Raw genomic sequence first — 18,131 nt, 5'->3', positions numbered from 1 at the left:
CGGGCGGCCGCAGCACGCCCCTGGTCACGTGAGCGCCCCGCTGAGCGTACGTCCTCTCACGTGACCGCCCCTCAAAATGGCCGCCGCGCGCCTCTGCCCCGCAGGGCTGCGCGGAGTCCGGACCACACCTGCCTCACCTGCTTTTGGAGAGCTCGGCCCCTATCACGTGACTGTCCAGTCTGCACTTCCCTTTAGGAACTGGTCGTGGCGCCGTTTTACCGGCTAAGCAGTAGTCGCAGCTGTAACTTTTCATCATTCCTGCAGTATTTTCAAAAGTTTCAGGGGGGACTCAAGCCCTTCGCAGGATAGAAAGAATATCAGAAGTCAAAAATAGCATTTATTGAGGCAGGACATTCCAGATGATTAATGTCTATGAATGTTTATGTGTGTGTGTGGGGGGGGAAGGAATTTAAAGTTCAAGAAGTGATAGATTGGCAGGGTGTGGACAGAAAGGGACCCCAAGAGAGGCTCCTGGGGTGCTTACTTGAGCATGTGCTGTGCTGTGTTCAGTGGTGTCCTATTCTTTGGGACCCCTGGCAGACTCCTCTGTCCATGGGATTTCCCAGGCGAGAATACGGGAGGCGTTTGCTAGTTCCTTCTCCGGGGTTTTTTCCCAGCCCAGGGATTGAACCTGCATCTCTTGTGTTTCCAGAATTGGCAGGCAGATTCTTTACCACTGAGCCACTTGGGAAGCCCATGCACATATTTAAAAATTCCTTGAGCTGTACACATAAGATACGCACTTTAATGTATGGAAATGATTATATCGCCTTGTAAAAAGAAAACAGTAAGAAGAAAAAAAACTGAGATTAGAAAAATTGGCTGGGTCAAATGATGAATGGTTTAGCATATAAGAGAAGGGAATCTATTTCCCAGAGGTGCCTGGGAGCCAGGGAAATTGAAGATTATAGTGCCTTAGTCCATCAGCCTAACAACACCAGTTTACTGACAAGTTTATTGACAGTAAAGTTTATTGACCCATGAAGATGATGGAGATGACACAGCAGAGCAATCATGGAGCATCTTGACAGAGAAAAAGATAGAGTTATTATTGGTTTGGAGGAAATGTAGAGTTTAGGTGATGACTATATGATAGGCTCAAAGCCAAGCAGTTGGTGGACTGTGAAAGGAACCAGGGTTCTGTATCCTTGCAAACTACAAGATTAATGTGGGTGTGGACCGTTGGGTCCAGAAACCCGTTGCTCTGCTCTTGAGTTGGAAATTGAAGCTGCTACTCTGTATCAAATGAGTTAGATCCCACAGGCAAGAGTGGGAGTGCAATGTTTCATTTTTACTGATTGAATTTTTAACGCTTGATGATTTTAGAGAACAAAGTTTCTCTGTGAGTAAGAAAGCATGTCCTTGGGAGAAACAGTGTTTTCTATTAATTTAGAAGCTTGCTTTATTTGTGTGTTATTCCAGCCCAATGAATTAGCCCTCCTTCCATCCCAATTACAGAAAAGGAAGAAAGGGCTTTTAATGCTGCCACAGATGTCTAATGGAGAAGGCAATGGCACCCCACTCCAGTACTCTTGCCTGAAAAATCCCATGGACAGAGGAGCCTGGTAGGCTGCAGTCCACGGGGTCGCTAAGAGTCGGACAAGACTGAGCGACTTCACTTTCACTTTTCACTTTCATGCATTGAAGGAGGAAATGGCCACCCACTCCAGTGTTCTTGCCTGGAGAATCCTAGGGACTGTGGGGCCTGGTGGGCTGCCGTCTATGGGGTCGCACAGAGTCGAACACGGCTGAAGCGACTTAGCAGCAGCAGCACAGATCTCTAAACAGTACAACTGTTAATTAGTTGGGGGGGGAACCTTTTTGATAGTTCTGAAGTCAAAATTGTTTACAATAATAAAGATGCTATATCAGAACTATGAAGTCCAATTCCATCATGGGCCCCCAGTGAGACCTACAGGTATTCACACCCCTGTGTATAGTCCCCTCCCATATTGAATAGACTGACAGTGTGTCTAATAGGATATTGTGGAAATAACAAAGTGTAACTTTCAAGGTTAGGTCATAAAAGTCACTGCAGGTTCTGCCTGGCTCTTTCTTGGATCATTTGCTTTATTAGAGGAAGCAGCTGGCATGTTGTAAGGACATTCAAGCAATCATCCTCAGGGGAAACACACATGTGGAGAAACCAAGTCCTCCAGCCACGTGAATGAGCGGCTTTGGAAGCACATCCTCCGGCCCCAGTCAAGCCTTCTGATGACAGCTGTGCCCACCAACATCCCGATTGCAACCTCATGGGAGATCCTAGGCCAGAACCACCCAGCCAAGCCACTCAGTGGATTGCCAACCCTCAGAAACTGTGTGAGACAATCAACATTTATTGTTGCTTTAAGTTGCTACGTTTGAGGGCAATCAGTTACACAACAACAGATAACTAATATGTCTAGGATAGTGAAAGTGAAGTCACTCAGTGGGTCGGACTCTTTGCCACCTCGTGGCTCCTCCGTCCATGGGATTCTCCAGGCAAGAATACTGGAGTAGGTTGCCATTTCCTTCTCCAGGGGATCTTCCCGACCCAGGGATCGAACCCAGGTCTCCCACATTGCAGGCAAATGCTTTAACCTCTGAGCCACATCTAGGATAAGTACAGGCTATTTACAGATGAGGAAACCAGAGCCCGGAGAAGGAGATGGATTTGCCAAAATTGTCCAGTTCTTATGGGTGCTATCTCCAGGGCAACTGTATCACTTGGACAGGGCTTTCTTTTCTGTTTTTTGGTTCTTTTTTTTACTTTAAAATTTTTTATATTGTCATTTGCTCTTTCGTTTTTGACATCTTTTTAAAAATATTGATTTATTTGGTGTGCCAGGCCTTAGTGGTGGTAGAAAGATCTTCAGTCTTCTTGTGGTATGTGGGATCTTTAGTTGTAGCATGTGGGTCCAGTTCCCTGACCAGGGATTGAACCCGGGACGCCTGCATTGTGAGTGTGGAATCTGAGCCACTGGGCCACCAGGGAAGTCCTTCAGTATATTTTAATAATAATGTATAGCGGAGGACTTCCCTGGTGGTCCAGTGGTTGAGAATCCACCTGCCAATGCAGGGGACATGAGTTCCATCCCTGGTCCTGAAAGATTCTATATGCCACAGAGTAACCAGGCCTGTGAGCCACAACTACTGATCCTATGCTCTAGAGCCGGGGAGTACTGAGCCCACACGCCACAGTCACTGAAGCCTGAGTGCCCTAGAGCCTTTGCTTCCCAAGAGAAGCCACCACAGTGAGAAGCCCATGCAGCACAACTACACAGAGTAGGCCCCACTTACCCTCACCGCAAACAGAGAAAGCCTGAGTGCAGCAACAAAGACCCAGCACAGCCAAAAATAAAATAAGTAAATAAAAATTTTAAACAGCTTAGAAAAGAATATCAAAAAGTATATATATATGACTGAATGGTGGAAGTAGTGAAAGATTTCCTCTTCTTGGTCTCTAAAATCACTGTGGATGGTGACTGCAGCCATGAAATCAGGAGACTATTGCTTCTTGGTAGGAAAGCTATGACAAACCTAGACAGTGTGTTGAAAAGCAGTGGCCTTACTCTGCCGACAAAGGTCCGTATAGTCAAGGCTATGGTCTTCCCAGTGGTCACGTGCGGTTGTGAGAGCTGGACCGTAAAGAAGGCTGAGCGCCAAAGAGCTGATGCCTTCGAACTGTGGTTCTGGAGAAGACTCTGGAGAGTCCCTTGGACCAGAATGAGATCAAACCAGTCAATCTTAAGGGAAATCAACCCTGAATACTCATTGGAAGGACTGATGCTGAAGCTGAAGCACCAGTATTTTGGTCACCTGATGCAAAGAGCCGACTCATTGGAAAAGTCCCTGATGCTGGGAAAGACTGAGGGCAGAAGCAGAAGAGGGTGTCAGAGGATGAGATGGCTGGACGGCATCACTGATGCAATGGACATGAACTTGGGCAAACTTCAGGAGACAGTGAGGGACAGGGAACCTGGTATGCTGCAGTCCATGGGGTCACAAAGTGTTGGACACGACTGGGTGACTGAACAACGTGACTGAATTACTTTGCTGTATACTTGAGAGCCCTGGTGGCTCAGTGGTAAAGAATTCATCTACCAAGCAGGAGACGCAGGTTTGATCCCTGTGTTGGGAAGATCCCCTTGAGAAGGAAATGGCGATCCACTCCAGTATTCTTGCCTGGGAAATCCCATTGACAGAGGAGCCAGGCTGGCTACAGTCCACGGGGTCACAAAAGAGTCAGATACGACTTGGCAACTAAACAACAGCAGCACTTGAGAGTAACACAATATTGTAAATCAACTGTACTTCAGTTTAAAAAAAGAAACTGACTGCCACGCCAGACAAAGAAGAACTCTTTGCACACCGAGGATGGGCCACAGAGGAGAGGGCTAATGTGCTGTAGATGTTAAGTTATTGAGGGTCAGAGGGCCCTGGTGGCTGATTTAGGTAAGTTTCTGGGGTGAAGAACAACGAGTAGGATTTCTGCTTAGACATATTAAAAATGAACCCATTTATCGGGTTATAAAAGTTATACTAGATGTACTGGTTCACTGTCACTGTGTAACAAGTCATCCCAGAGCTTAGTGGCTTAAAGCAACAGTTATTTTATTATCTTTGATAGACCCATGGATAGTGAGATTGAGCCAGGTTCCCTGGGCATTTCCAGCTTGGGGTCACTCAACGTCTGCAGTCAGATGATGGCTAGAACTGGAAGAGCAGGGAGACTGAAGGGTATTGGGACTTGATGGAGCATCTCTTTATTTTCATGGAACCTCAAGACTTTCCGTGTGGTTCCTTTTTTTTTTTTTTTCATATCCACACAAAGAAACATTTATTAGGCACCAACGATGGACCAAAGAAAAGGACTTCCGTGGTGGCTCAGACAGTAAAGCGTCTGCCTACAGTGCGGGAGACCCAGGTTCAATCCCTGGGTCAGGAAGATCCTCTGGAGAAGGAAATGGCAACTCACTCCAGTACTCTTGCCTGGAAAATCCCATGGACGGAGGAGCCTGGTAGGCTACAGTCCATGGGGTCGCAAAGAGTCGGACACGACTGAGTGACTTCAAATACATACATACATGGACCAAAAACTGTTAAACAAATCCACTGATACAGACATTCAATTTTCCCTATAAATTTCATTGTTGTGTATATGGTTGTCTTTTCCAGTTAAGTTAAAGAAAGCTCAGAGACTCTTTTTAAATCTTAGAGGAGATTCTAATTTCTAAGGTTAGCCATTACATATAAATAGTAAAAGAATTCCCTAGTGGCTCAGTTGGTAAAGAATCCTCCTGCAATGCGGGAGACCTGAGTTCGAGTTCTGGGTTGGGAAGATCCCCTGAAGAAAGGAACAGCTATCCACTCCAGTATTCTGGCCTGGAGAATTCCATGGACTGTATAATCCATGGGGTCGCAAGAGAGTCGGACACGACTGAGTGACTTTCACTTTCACAAATATTAAAAAACTATTGAGTAGGAGTGTGGACAAAGTTGACCTTTTTTCCAATGCAGAAAATCCTACAAAGGATGAAAATTGGACAGCAAAATTGACAGGAGAATCCAAAAGTGATCATTTCACTTTGGCAGATGCTGAGCTGAAAGTGGTAGAAAGATACTCATCACAGATATTCACGTGTGTGTGCGCGTGCTCAGGCATGTCTGACTCTTCGCAACCCCATGGACAATAGTGCACCAGGCTCCTCTGTCCATGGAATTTCCAGGCAAGAATACTGGAGTGGGTTGCCATTTCCTTCTGTCCCTGTGATTTTTTAGTGTGGGATGGTTTCAGTTGCCTTACAGCTTGGTGGCTTTGGGACAGCCAAACTATTGCCTTATGGTTGAAGGTTTCAAGAGAATTTCAGCTAACAAAGAAGAAATTGCACTGCCTTTCCTGATCTGACCTCGAAAAGCATACAGTGTCAGTTCTGCCTTGTTGCAACAGCTACGTAGGAGTCAGGAGCCCACTGCACTTCTGGGGAAGGGAAACTAGACTCTACTTCTCAATGGAAGGATATGAGCAGGGAGAGGAGATATCTTTTGAAAATATAAGATGGCACGCCAGTTCAGCTGCTTTAGCAAAGATCAGCATAACAGTGGCTTAAACAATGCAGAAGTTTATTCCCCTCTCATGTCACGGTCCAAGAAGTTGCAACCCTAAGTGCTATTAACAGTGAGGATAGTTCCAGTGTCAGAAAGCATGATGGTTAATTTTTTTAAGATTTATTTTATTTATTTTTGGCTGCGCTGGATCTTTGTTGCTGCCAGGGCTTTCTCTAGGTGCAGTGAGTGGCTGTAGTGCATGGGCTTCTCATTACAGTGGCTTCTCTTGTTGCTGAGCACAGGCTCTAGGCGAACAAGCTTCAGTAGTTGCGGCACATGGGCTCCATAGTTGTGGCTCATGGGCTCAAAAGCGCTGGCTTGGTAGTTCTGGCACAAGGGCTTAGTTGCTCCATGGTATGTGGAATCTTCCCAGACCAGGGACCAAATCCGTGTCCTCTGCTTTGGAGGTGGATTCTAAACCACCAGACACCAGGGAAGCCCCTGATGGCCAACTTTACGTGTCAACTTGAGTGGACCACAGGATGCCCAGATGTTTGATCTAAAATTATTCTGGGTATTTCTGTGAGGGTGTTGTTGCATGAGATCAATATTATATCAGTAGACTTAGTAAAGTAGATTGCATAAAATGCCTGAATAGAACCAAAAGACTGACTGACCCTCCTCTGAATAAGAAAGAATTCTTTCTGCCTCATTATCTTAGGACTATGACATTAACTTTCTTCCCACCCTTGGACTCAGATTAGAACATTGGCTATTCCTGGGTCTTGAGCTGCCAGCCTTCAGACAAGACCTGTATTGTCAACTGTCCTGGTATTCAGGCCTTCAGACCTGGACTGGAACTAAACATCAGCTCTCCTGAGTCCAGTTTGCCAACACATCCTGAAGATCTTGGGGCATGCTTACTTCCATGATCACGTCTTTCTTCTAGCTTTCTATTCTAGCTTGTTGCCTCACCATTCACAACACAGCACTTCCATCTCACAGTATAAGGTGGACACACCGACGTCCAAGACATCTCCACACCAGGAAGGGAAAGTCGGGATGGGTTGCCATCCTCCTTGCCTTTTAAGGCCATAACTCAGAAGCTGCCAGCATCCCATTGGCCAAAAGCCATTCACACGCAAGGGAGCCTAGGAAATGTAGTCTTTAGCTGTGCAGTCATGTGTCCAGTGAAACTTCTCTATCAGAGGTGACATCTAGGCATCTCTAACAATTAAATGGTTGAAACCAAGCAAGCAGAGGACTGAAACCCAATATGGTGATAGCTGAATGATGCATAGTGGGACTTGGAATAAGCAATGTTGTTGCTCAGTTGCTAAGTCATCTCCGACTCTGCAACCCCATGAACTGCAGCACGCCAGGCTTCCTTGTCCTTCACTCTCTCCCAGAGTTTGCTCAAATTCATGTCCATTGAGTTGGTGATGCCATCCAACCATCTCATCCTCTATCACCGCCTTCTCTTGCCCTCAGTCTTACCCAGCATCAGGGTCTTTTCCAGTGAGTTGACTTTTCGCATCAGGTGGCCAAAGCATTAGAGCTTCAGCTTCAGCATCAGTCCTTCCCATGAATATTCAGGGTTGATTTCCTTTAGGATAGACTGGTTTGATCTCCTTGCTGTCTAAGGGACTCTCAAGAGACTTCTCCAGCACCACAGTTTGAAATCAGTTCTTCAACAATCAGCCTTCCTTATGGTCTGACTCTCACATCTGTATGTGACTACTAGAAAAACCACAGCTTTGACTATATGGCTCTTTTGTTTGCAAAGTGAAGTCTCTGCTTTTTAATATGCTGTCTAGGTTTCTCATAGCTTGCTCCTCAGAAGAAAAACTATGACAAGGTATGACAAGCAAATAGAAAACTCATTTAACTGATGTCTCTCAGTGTTCTGAAATTTCTACCAAATTTCTTATTTCCTCATAGTGAGAGTTATTAATGTCATAAAACCGATATGTCCATCTCATCTTCTGGAATGTGGTAGATATGAACTTCCTAGATTCTCTGTAGTTCATTCAGGTCACATGACTAGTTTTGGCCAATACATTCTGGGATTATGTGTATCACTTTCACGTCAGGGCATTTATGTTTTTGTACAAAAGCTTCCAGGGTATTCTTTCCTTGGCCACACTTGACCAGCAGGACTCCAGATACTAGCGGCTCTGTCATTTTGGGTCCCAGAAAGATACAATCCAGAACTCTCAGTCAATATATAACACAAGTGAGGAAAGAACCTTGTTATGCTAAGCTGAGATTTGGGGATTCTTTGTTACTGTAACATAACCTAACCTATACTCACTGCTATGGTAAAATATGGAAATTAGATCTTTCTTAGAGCACAAAGTTAACCCTAAATGGTTGGCCAAGTGCCCACATACAGCCCCATTCTAACTCTCTGTAATTTGGGTGGGAATGACTTCCTACCCCTGCCACACAGAAGGGCATATGACCCAGGCTTTGCCAATAAGACCACTGAATGCTTGTGAACATTCCTGTTGAAATGACTCTCTATATCTTTTTTTTTTTTTTTAAGCAAAGGTTTGTTTTGTTTTGATTGTAAAGATTATTTTTTTGATGTGGACCATTTTTAAAGTCTTTACTGGATTTATTACAATATTGCTTCTGTTTTATGTTTTTATTGTTGTTTGTTTGTTTTGGCCGTGAGGCATGTGGGATCTTAGCTCCGCAATTGAGGATCGAACCCAGAACCCCTGCATTGAAAGGTGAAGTCTTACCACTGGACCACCAGCAAAGCCCCTTGTTTTGAATATTTTACTTATTCGTTTATTGGGCTGTGCCATGTCTTAGTTTTGGAACTTGAGATCTTTGATCTTCATTGTGGCATGCAAAATCTTTAGTTGCTACATATGAACTCTTAGTTGCGGCATTTGGGATCTAGTTCCCTGACCAGGGATTGAACCCAGGCCCCCTGCATTGGGAGCATGGTATCTTGGCCACTGGACCACCAGGGAAGTCCCGTGATTCTCTATACCTTAATGGGAGCCTGGAGCTTCTGGAGGCCTGACCTCAAAGTGAAGGGCCATTGGCTAACATCTACAGAGAACCTACTGTGTGCTAGGGCCCATTTAATCCTCACCAGAAGGTGTTTAGTGTGGTATCTCCCATTTCCTGATGACGAGACAAAGAGAGAGGCTAGGGAGGGTGCAGTTAGGGACGCCTTCTACCCATACACTATTCCCCAGCCAAGGTCACACAGGCCGAGGCAGGCAAACTGTGGATCTTCCCACACATGTCTGTTCCAGGAGCTTGTGGGAAATACAGTCCTGACCCCACCTTCCCCCACTCTCATCCTTCCAACCAATTTATGCTCTAGTGACCTCTTTGATGGTGGGCTCTCTCCAGCTCCTATCAAACCACCACTGCCAAGATCTCTGTGGAAACACAACTTTATTATTTATTTTATTTAATTTTTGTATTTACTTTGCCATGCCCTGAGGCTTACAGGATCTTAGTTCTCTGACCAGGGATTGAACCCAGGCCCCAGAAGTGACAGTGCCGAGTCCTGACCACTGGACAGCCAAAGAATTCCCAGCATGTCTTTATTTGTTCAGGGCATACATCAGTGTTTGTCTTGGGGGAACGTGATTCCAATGGCCTTCCTCACCTCCTCAAGGATGTCAGCCAGGAGCTCACTTTCCACCAGAGGAATCACAGGACTTTCCTTCAGGCCTGGGGGAGAGTGCAGTTAGGGACACCCTCCTACTCATATCCCCGAAGACCAAAAGAACTACAATTCCCAGAATCCCATGAGGCACACTAATTCATGGTTCTAACATATGGATGCCACAGGAGGTCCTGGGAGATGTAGTTCTAAACAGTTGCTTGAGTGGATGAGTAGAGAGGATACCCACCTCCACTACCAGGCTTGCCCTGCTACCCTCCCGCCCTCCCACCCCTGTTCTCCACATGCTTACCTTTCTGCAGGCATTCCCGGACATGCTTGGCCTCATAACTCATGCCCATTCCATTTGTAAAATTGAACTCCTTGCCTGGGGCTGGAGGCAGTGGGAACTCCTTATGCTCCCCCTTCACCACCAGCTCTGTTGGGCTCCAGCAGGGGTTGAGGAGCTGAGAGAAGAGATAAGAGGTGGTCCCACCGCCCTCACCAACAGGGCTGCTCAGGAGCTCTCTCTTGTCAGTTAAGCACCGATCACCTGCCATCCTCAGGAAGGGTTTGGGTCCCCACCCAACCTAGCCCTGCCCTGGTTGCTGGAGGATTATTTCTTAGCATCAGGATTGCCACAGTACAAGACTGTCTTGTCTGTTCATTTCCCCAGGAACAAACCTTTCTGTAACCCTGTGCTCAGGCCGTGAAGACAGATTATCATTGCCTCTGTGGAATCCCCCTTTGCAAGGAGGAGCAGAGACAACCCATCACCTGCTTATCCATTTTGTTTTAGCCCCTGGGGAAGCCTAAATTATTCCCATACCCAAGTCTAAGTCAAAATGGAAATACAGAGATACAGCTGGGTCAGATTCTGCAGTTCCAGTTTGGGGCAAGGTACAAATTCTTCTGCTGAGAATAGAATTTCTTTCTAGCAACATGGCTCCAGGAAGCCCCATGAAGCTGCCATTTGATAATGCCTGTATTCTGTCCTGAGTGCAATTCCAAAGGTTATAGCTGCTCTCAGAGAGTGGTGACTAAGAACTGGTTTCTCCCAAGAAAGGACTAAGGACTTTTGACAGACCAATGGGTTCACCCTCAGGAAGGAGCCTGGAGGTCCAAACTCCATCCCATGGCCTAGTAGCTGAGGATGAATTTCTTATCAATGGTGTGGGAAGAGGTAAGTTCAGTCCCCATCCATCTCCAACAGCCACGACTGGCCTATTCCTCTCGCTAAGGGCCCTGGTTCCCAGTACTTGGAGCCATCCCAGCTCAGCCAACCGTGCCTCACCTGGGCCATGCCCTTGGTACCACTCACGGACACCGTGTTGGAGAGCTGGGCAGAGATGCTGCAGGTGAAGCTGCCGTGGACCCCTCCTGGGTACTGGAGTATCACAGTGACAGTGTCGTCCACACCTGGGGAAGGCACAGGACAAGGGCAAGCCTGGCCTCACATCCTGCCTGAGTGCTTCCCTGGAGGCTCATTGGTAGAGTCCGCCTGCCAATGCAGGAGAAACAGATTCGATCCCTGGCCTGGGAAAACCGCACAAGCTGCGACGCAACTGAGCCCATGCGCCACAACTGCTGAACCACGTGCTGAAACTATGCGTGTCCTGGAGCCAGTGCTCCACAAGTGAAGCCACCGCAACAGGAAACCCACACTGTGAGTACAGAGTAGCCCCAGTCGCTGCCACCAGGGAAAGCCTGAGTAGCAGTGAAGCCCCAGCACAACCAAAAAAAAAAGTCCCGTCTGAAGAACTTTGGGAAAGATATCTTTTTTTCCCTAAATTTTAAGTATTTATTTGGTTGCACTGAGTCTTAGTTGCAGCATGTGGGCTCTTTTAAGTTGCAGCATGTGAAATTTTTAGATGCCCCATACGGGAATCCAGTTTCCTGATCAGGGATTGAACCCGGGCCCCCTGCACTGGGAGTGCAGAGTCTTAGCCACTGGACCACCAAGGAAGTCCTGAGATTTCATCTTTAATATGACTGAAGCCAGAAGTAGTGATATGTCCTACCACATGGATGAACCCTGAAAACATGTCAAATGAAAGAAGCCAGACACAAAAGTCACACGTTGCAGGATTCCATTCATATGAAATGTCTGGCTTCATGTACTCAGTCGTGTCTGACACTCTGTGACTCTCGTGGACTGTAGCGTGACGAGCCCCTCTGTCCTTGGAATTTTCCAGGCAAGAATAATATTTGGCAAATCCATAGAACCACAAAGCAGATTTGTGGTTGGTTAGGGCTCAGGGGCCTGGGAAAATTGGTGGTTTTTGTTTTTGTTTTTTTGAGTAATGAAAATATTCTAGAATTGATTACACTTCAGGAGAGATAAAGTGGGAGAGATTGGGATCGACATATACACACTACATAAAATAGGTAACTAATATGAATCTACCAGATAGCACAGGGAACTCCACTCAATACTGTGCAATAACCTATATGGGAAAAGAATCTAAAAAGAGTGGCTATAGTATATGCATAACTGAATCACTTTGCTATATACCTGAAACTAACACAATATTGTAAATCGACTATGTCTCCATGCTACATTTGCTGTATGATGCATGCACGTGTGTGCTAAGTTGCTTTGATTGTGTCGAACTCTTTGTGACTGTAGTCTGGCCGGCTTCTCTGTCCATGGGATTATCTAGGCAAGAATACTGCAGTGGATTGCCATGTCCTCCCCCAGGGGATCTTCCTGACCCAGGGGTCGAACCCACATCTCTTCTGTCTCCTGCACTGGCAGGCAGGTTCTTTACCACTAGAGCCACCTAGAAAATCCCATAAAATCACCTATACTTCAATAAAAATTAATTTAAAAATTGATTGTAGTGATAAATGCACAACTCTGTGACTATACTAAAGCCACAAAATTATATACTTTCTTTTTTTATTTTTTTTAATTATATACTTTCAATGAATAAATTGTATGGTATGTGAATTATATCACAGTAAAGATGTAATCTAAATAAATAAATAAAAATATGCTAAAAAAGTAAAGAGAGAGAGACTTTACCTCTCTAAGCCTCAGTTTCCTCCATTGTAAATACCTGTTGTATAGGTTTGTGAGAATCAGTTACCTGATCTCTGAAATGGGGATAATAAGAGAATTTGCCTCATAAGGCCATTTCAGGTATTACATTAAGTGCTATAAAATGCACAATGTACTTAGAAGACTATTTAGATGACAATAAGTGATATATAAGCATTAGTTAAAAATTAAACACAGCAGGTAAAGTACTAGCCTGGTTCCACATCAGGCAGGCCACAGATGGAGGAGTCTACTGACTCAGCCCTCTCTCTTTTTGGAACTTGGGATCCTAGTTCCACCATGTGGCATGGGGGAGCCTAATTATCTGACCAGAAATCAAACCTGTAGGCCCCTGCAGTGGAAATGCAGAGTCCCAACCGCTGGACTGCTAGGCAAGTCCCCTGACTCAGCTCTCTTTTAAGCCCAAGTTCTTATCCCAGGTCTGCTGTGTGACCCTGGATAAATCACTACCCCTCTCTGCACTTCAGTTTCCTAATATGTAAAATGGAGACAACTTTAATATATCAGAAAGGTCATATCTATAATAACCCTAAAGTTATAATCTATAATAACCTTAATATCTATTAAGGTAGCACTTAGTAAACAGGATCTGTTTTTATAACTACTATTTAGCCTAGGAACTAGCCAGATGTTAGACGGAGACAGTTTTTCTAAAGAGTGACCTTCCTCTCAAGTACTAATTTCCTGGCTATTCATTGCTTTCTGCAGTTTGCAAAGATGGCCACAGCAATTCCTCTTGTTCCTCTATGAGCGCCTCTTTGCAGTAGCTTCTTCCATCAGGAGGTAAAGTCTATTTGCCCACCTCTGAAATCTGAGCTGATGTTGGGCCATGGAACAGTGGCAAATATGGTAGAAGCAAAGGTCTGAAAAGTGTTTGCATGCTGAGGTCCACCTTCCTGTTGCTCCACCTGGAACTCTGAGACCACCATATGAATGAACCTGAGTTAGCCAGCAGGAGAGGCCATGTGAAGGAGAACCAAGGCTCCCCATAGAATGACGAACACCTGCAAGACATAGTGAGGCCATCCTGGAGCATCCAGCTCCAGTGGGACAGCCCGCCAACTGCAGCTACACGACTAAGACTAGCAGAAGAACCACTCAAGCTGAGCCCAGCCCAAATTGCCGACCCACAGGATCACAAGCTAATAAATGATTGTTATTTAAGGTCGCTAAGTTCTAGGGTAGTTTGTTATGCAGCAAAGGCTAACTGAGACAAATGCAAAAAATAATAATTGTTTATATTCAATAACTGCTTACCATTTGCTTCAAAAATTACTTCATTAACTCCTTATGATAACTCTATTATTGACATTTTACTTAATTAAAACTAATTAGGTAACTAGTTGGTAACTGATTAAGACTCAGAGATGTTGTGTCCCTTGGCCAACATCACACAGCAAAGTCCCAGCACAGACCCTGCTCACATTCTCAACTCTGGGCCCAGGCTGGGGGTAGCTTGGGTGGCTTCATGTGGGAAGTTTCTCTAGCTGTCTAACCTGATACTCATCAGGGAGGAGACTTATCCCCAGTTCACTGCTCCCAGTAAGAGAGGATCCACTCCTATTAGTCCAGGATATTCCCTGGTGGCTCAGTGGTAAAGAACCCACCTGCCATTGCAGGAGACACAGGTTTGATCCCTGGTCCAGGAAGATCCCCTGAAGAAGGAAGTGGCAATCCACTCCAGTATTCCTTGCCTGGAGAATCCCATAGACAGAGGAACCTGGCATGTTACGGTCCATGGGCTTGCAGAATTGGACACAACTTAGTGACCTGACCAACCAACCAACCAAGTCCAGGATAGACCGTACCTGTTTCATGGCGCCTTCCCACAGCTGAAATCTTCTCTGGCTTCTGCCCACCGAAGACCATGGAGATGAACTGGAGGCAGTAGATGCCAAGGTCTAACAAGCCACCTCCCGCCTGGGCCCAGTCTGTGGCCCGGTGTACGTGGGTGAGATTCTTCCCAAATTCTGCCCGAACCACCCGAAGGTCCCCCAGAGTTCCCTGGGCCAGGACAGACCTCAGAGCCTCTACAGCAGGGAAGAACCGGGTCCAGATGGCCTGCAGACCACAGAGGGAAGAAAGCAGGATGCAGGAAGAGAAGGAAAACGATCAGGACCCAAAAGTTAACCAGTTTTTCTCTCTTTGAGGACTCAGTCTTGAGTGGGTACCCACCGCTCCCCAAACAAGGCCCCTCTGTCTTCCTTCCACAGCCTGGCAGTCCCCAGGCTGTGTCTAGCCTGACCCTCTCTGCCACCTTCTCTCCTCTCCAGTCCTGCAGCCCCAAGGCCGGCCTTGTCCTTCCTTATCTGAACCATTACACCAGTCCCCCAATGTCACGGGCTGAATTGTCTCCCCACCAAATTCATGTTGAGGCCCAACCCCTCCCCAGAACCTCCTAATGTGAAGTATTTGGTGTGTGTATATGTGTGTGTGTGTGTGTGTTTTGCCACATCTCGTGGCATGTAGGATCTTATTTCCTTGACCAGGGATTAAACATGCGCCCCCTACATTGGAAGCATGGTGTCTTGATCACAGGACTGCCAGGGAAGTTCCTGGAGGTGGGGTTTTTTAAGGAGGTAATTAAGTGAAAATGAGGTCATTAAGGTGGGCCCTCATCCAATAGGACTGGTGTCCTTAGAAGAAGAGGAAGTTAGGACACAACTCTGCCCAGAGGGAAGACCATGTGTAGACACAGGGAGGAGGCTGCCATCTGCAAGTCACAGAGAGAAGCCTCAGGAGGAGCCAACCCTGCTGACACCTTGACTTCTCTAGCCTCCAGAGTATGAGAAAATATTTATTTTTAAAAATTTTATTTTTTTTTTATTTCTAAAAAATTTTATTATTTTTTTGGGGGGGCTTCACCATGAGGCTTGCAGGATCACAGTTTTAAACCCAGGCCACTGTAGTGAAAGCCCAGAATCCTAACCACTAGGCCACCAAAGAACTCCCCAGAAATATGGGAAAAGAAATCTCTGTTGTTTTAGCCACCTGGTCCGTTAGTAGCACTTTATTATAGGAGCCCTGGCAAATTAACACGCCCAGTCTCTCCGCTCCAGTCCAATCCCCACATGGCCCAGAGGGATCTTTCCTTCTCTAAGAGCTGACCCTGTCTCACCCCTGCCCAGTCCCCTTCTGTTGCTCCCCATTGCCTAACGTCAGCTTGCATTTGTTGGGTATATATTATGAGCAAGACAATATGTACATGCTGTGCATAATGAGTTCTCCCAACATCTCTGCCAGATAGCTATCATTATGTCCATTTTTTAAATCAGAAAACTAAGGCTCAGTTGAATCAAATTATTTGCCCAGGGTCACAGAGCTAGGAACTGGGCAACTGGAATCTAGAGTCCTCTGACTCTAAAGCCAGAAATCTTGACCTGTCCAAGATAAATTTCGTACTGCTGCTGCTGCTGCTAAGTCGCTTCAGTCGTGTCCGACTCTGTGCGACCCCATAGACGGTGGCCCACCAGGCTCCCCCGTCCCTGGGATTCTCCAGGCAAGAACACTGGAGTGGGTTGCCATTTCCTTCTCCAGTGCATGAAAGGGAAAAGTGAAAGTGAAGTCGCTCAGTCGTGTCCGACACTTCGCGACCCCATGGTCTGCAGCCTACCAGGCTCCTCCGTCCATGGGATTTTCCAGGCAAGAGTACTGGAGTGGGGTGCCATTGCCTTCTCCAAAATTTCATACTAATGAAATGAAATCTGCAAATTCTTGTTTTAAGTCTTAACTCTGTTTTCCCTCTCTGGCCTCTACCCACAAGAAACCTCCTTGATCATCACCCAAGTTGGGACAGGGTGTCTGTGCTCCATGAACAGCTCAGTCCTATGTCCACAAAAGCCCATGTCCATGGACATTGGGGTTACCCCTTTTCCATGACCTAAAGTGATCTTGAGCTCCTTGAAAACTGAGCCTCTGTCTTGTATGTTATGAATCCCCAGTTCCTAGGATTGAATCTGGTACACATTAGGTGCCAATAAAAATGAAGAAATAATAAATTCACAGAATTTTGGCACTGCTATCTCGACTACTTCTTGGGCACATAGAACTTTGCAGTCTAGGAGGCTCAGCAATACTGAGCGTATGATAACTAGACAGAACATGGGGAAGTAAGAGCTATTGTGACTACTGGCAGAACCTACAGCAAAATGTTTAAAAACCATAATACTCAGACTTCCCTGGTGGTGGTCCAGCAGTTAAGACACTGGGCTTCCAAAGGGGGCACAGGTTCCATCCCTATTCAGGAAAGTTCCACATGCCTCTTGGTGTGGCCAAAAAGGAAAAAGAACCATAATACTCCTTAACATGAAAAAAGCTTGGGGTGGTGGTGGGGCGGATGGTGTCATGTGGTGGCCATCTTAACTTCTGGCATTAGCCATTGGTGTTGGTGGCCATTTTAATTACTGGCAATTTGCAAGATGTCAGAGGTCCCTATAGGTAGCCAAGTCTGATAAGGGTAAAAACAAAGGCAGTTTGACACTGAGGTTTGGTAGGGGGTTCCTTGCTACTTCGGATCTCTAACTTTGTAAATCCACCCAAACTAAGCCCATTGCGGTTTTTGTGCTCCTTTCACTATCAGCATCTTTTTTTGGAGACGCTGACGCACAATCCTTCAGGCGGCCATGTTTGCTAAGGGCCAAAAGCAATGACTCCCACCCATGGGGAGATGTTGCTAGTAGATTCCCTGACATAGCTCAACGGCATCCCGACAAACGCAAGGACCCTGGTTCATTTTGTAGTCATCTTAAATCTTGGCAATCCACCCTTGTGTTCCTCCAAAACTGTTGACCGACAATCACGTTTAGCCATAGCAAGTAGCTCTAATTGGGATATTGGAAGGGCCCTCCACCCTCACCTCCATAAAGAAGAGGCCTCGGGATCGGGCCTCAGCAACCATTTCGCGCACTTCCGCGGCGTTCACACCCATGGGCTTTTCGCACAACACAGCCTTGCCCGCTGTCAGGCAGAGTAACACTGCGGCCTTGTGCTGGGGGTGCTGGGTGCCAATGTAGGCCACCTCTATGGCGGGAGGAGAAAGGTAGAGATCAATAGCCCCACCCACTGAGACCTCCGGCACCGCCCACCGTTTAGAGGCCCCGCCCCCAAGCTTCCTGGAGCCTGTGTTCCTCCAAGCAGGTAGGAAGTCCTACCGCAGTGGTCAAACTCTAGCTTCCCATTTGGACGGTGCTAAGGGCTTCTGCTTTATTGACTAAGCCAAAGCCTTTGACTGTATGGATCACAACAAACTGGAAAATTCTTAAAGAGCTGGGAATACCAGACCACCTGACCTGCCTCTTGAGAAATCTGTATGCAGGTCAAGAAATAACAGTTAGAACTCGACATGGACCAACAGACTGGTTCCAAATTGGGAAAGGAGTATGTCAAGGCTGTATATTGTCACCC

At 46.3% G+C, this 18,131-nt stretch overlaps 1 protein-coding gene across 1 annotated transcript in view; it reads right to left on the bottom strand.

Moving 5' to 3' along the window:
• Positions 1–9,433: 9,433 nt before the first annotated feature.
• Positions 9,434–18,131, bottom strand: part of DHDH (dihydrodiol dehydrogenase (dimeric)) — an 11,698-nt gene continuing 3,000 nt past the window's right edge. The window contains exons 3-7 of the mRNA XM_010849585.1: positions 17,584–17,747; positions 14,537–14,789; positions 10,959–11,083; positions 9,978–10,131; positions 9,434–9,732 (exon numbers count right to left, since the gene is read on the bottom strand). Coding sequence (XP_010847887.1) covers positions 9,623–9,732; positions 9,978–10,131; positions 10,959–11,083; positions 14,537–14,789; positions 17,584–17,747 — 806 coding nt within the window. The 3' untranslated portion in view covers positions 9,434–9,622. The remainder of the gene's footprint in view (positions 9,733–9,977; positions 10,132–10,958; positions 11,084–14,536; positions 14,790–17,583; positions 17,748–18,131) is intronic.

This window comes from Bison bison, unplaced genomic scaffold, assembly GCF_000754665.1.
Source record: "Bison bison bison isolate TAMUID 2011002044 unplaced genomic scaffold, Bison_UMD1.0 scf7180017864285, whole genome shotgun sequence".
Taxonomy (NCBI): domain Eukaryota; kingdom Metazoa; phylum Chordata; class Mammalia; order Artiodactyla; family Bovidae; genus Bison; species Bison bison.
This window is presented reverse-complemented; position numbering and strand designations above follow the sequence as displayed.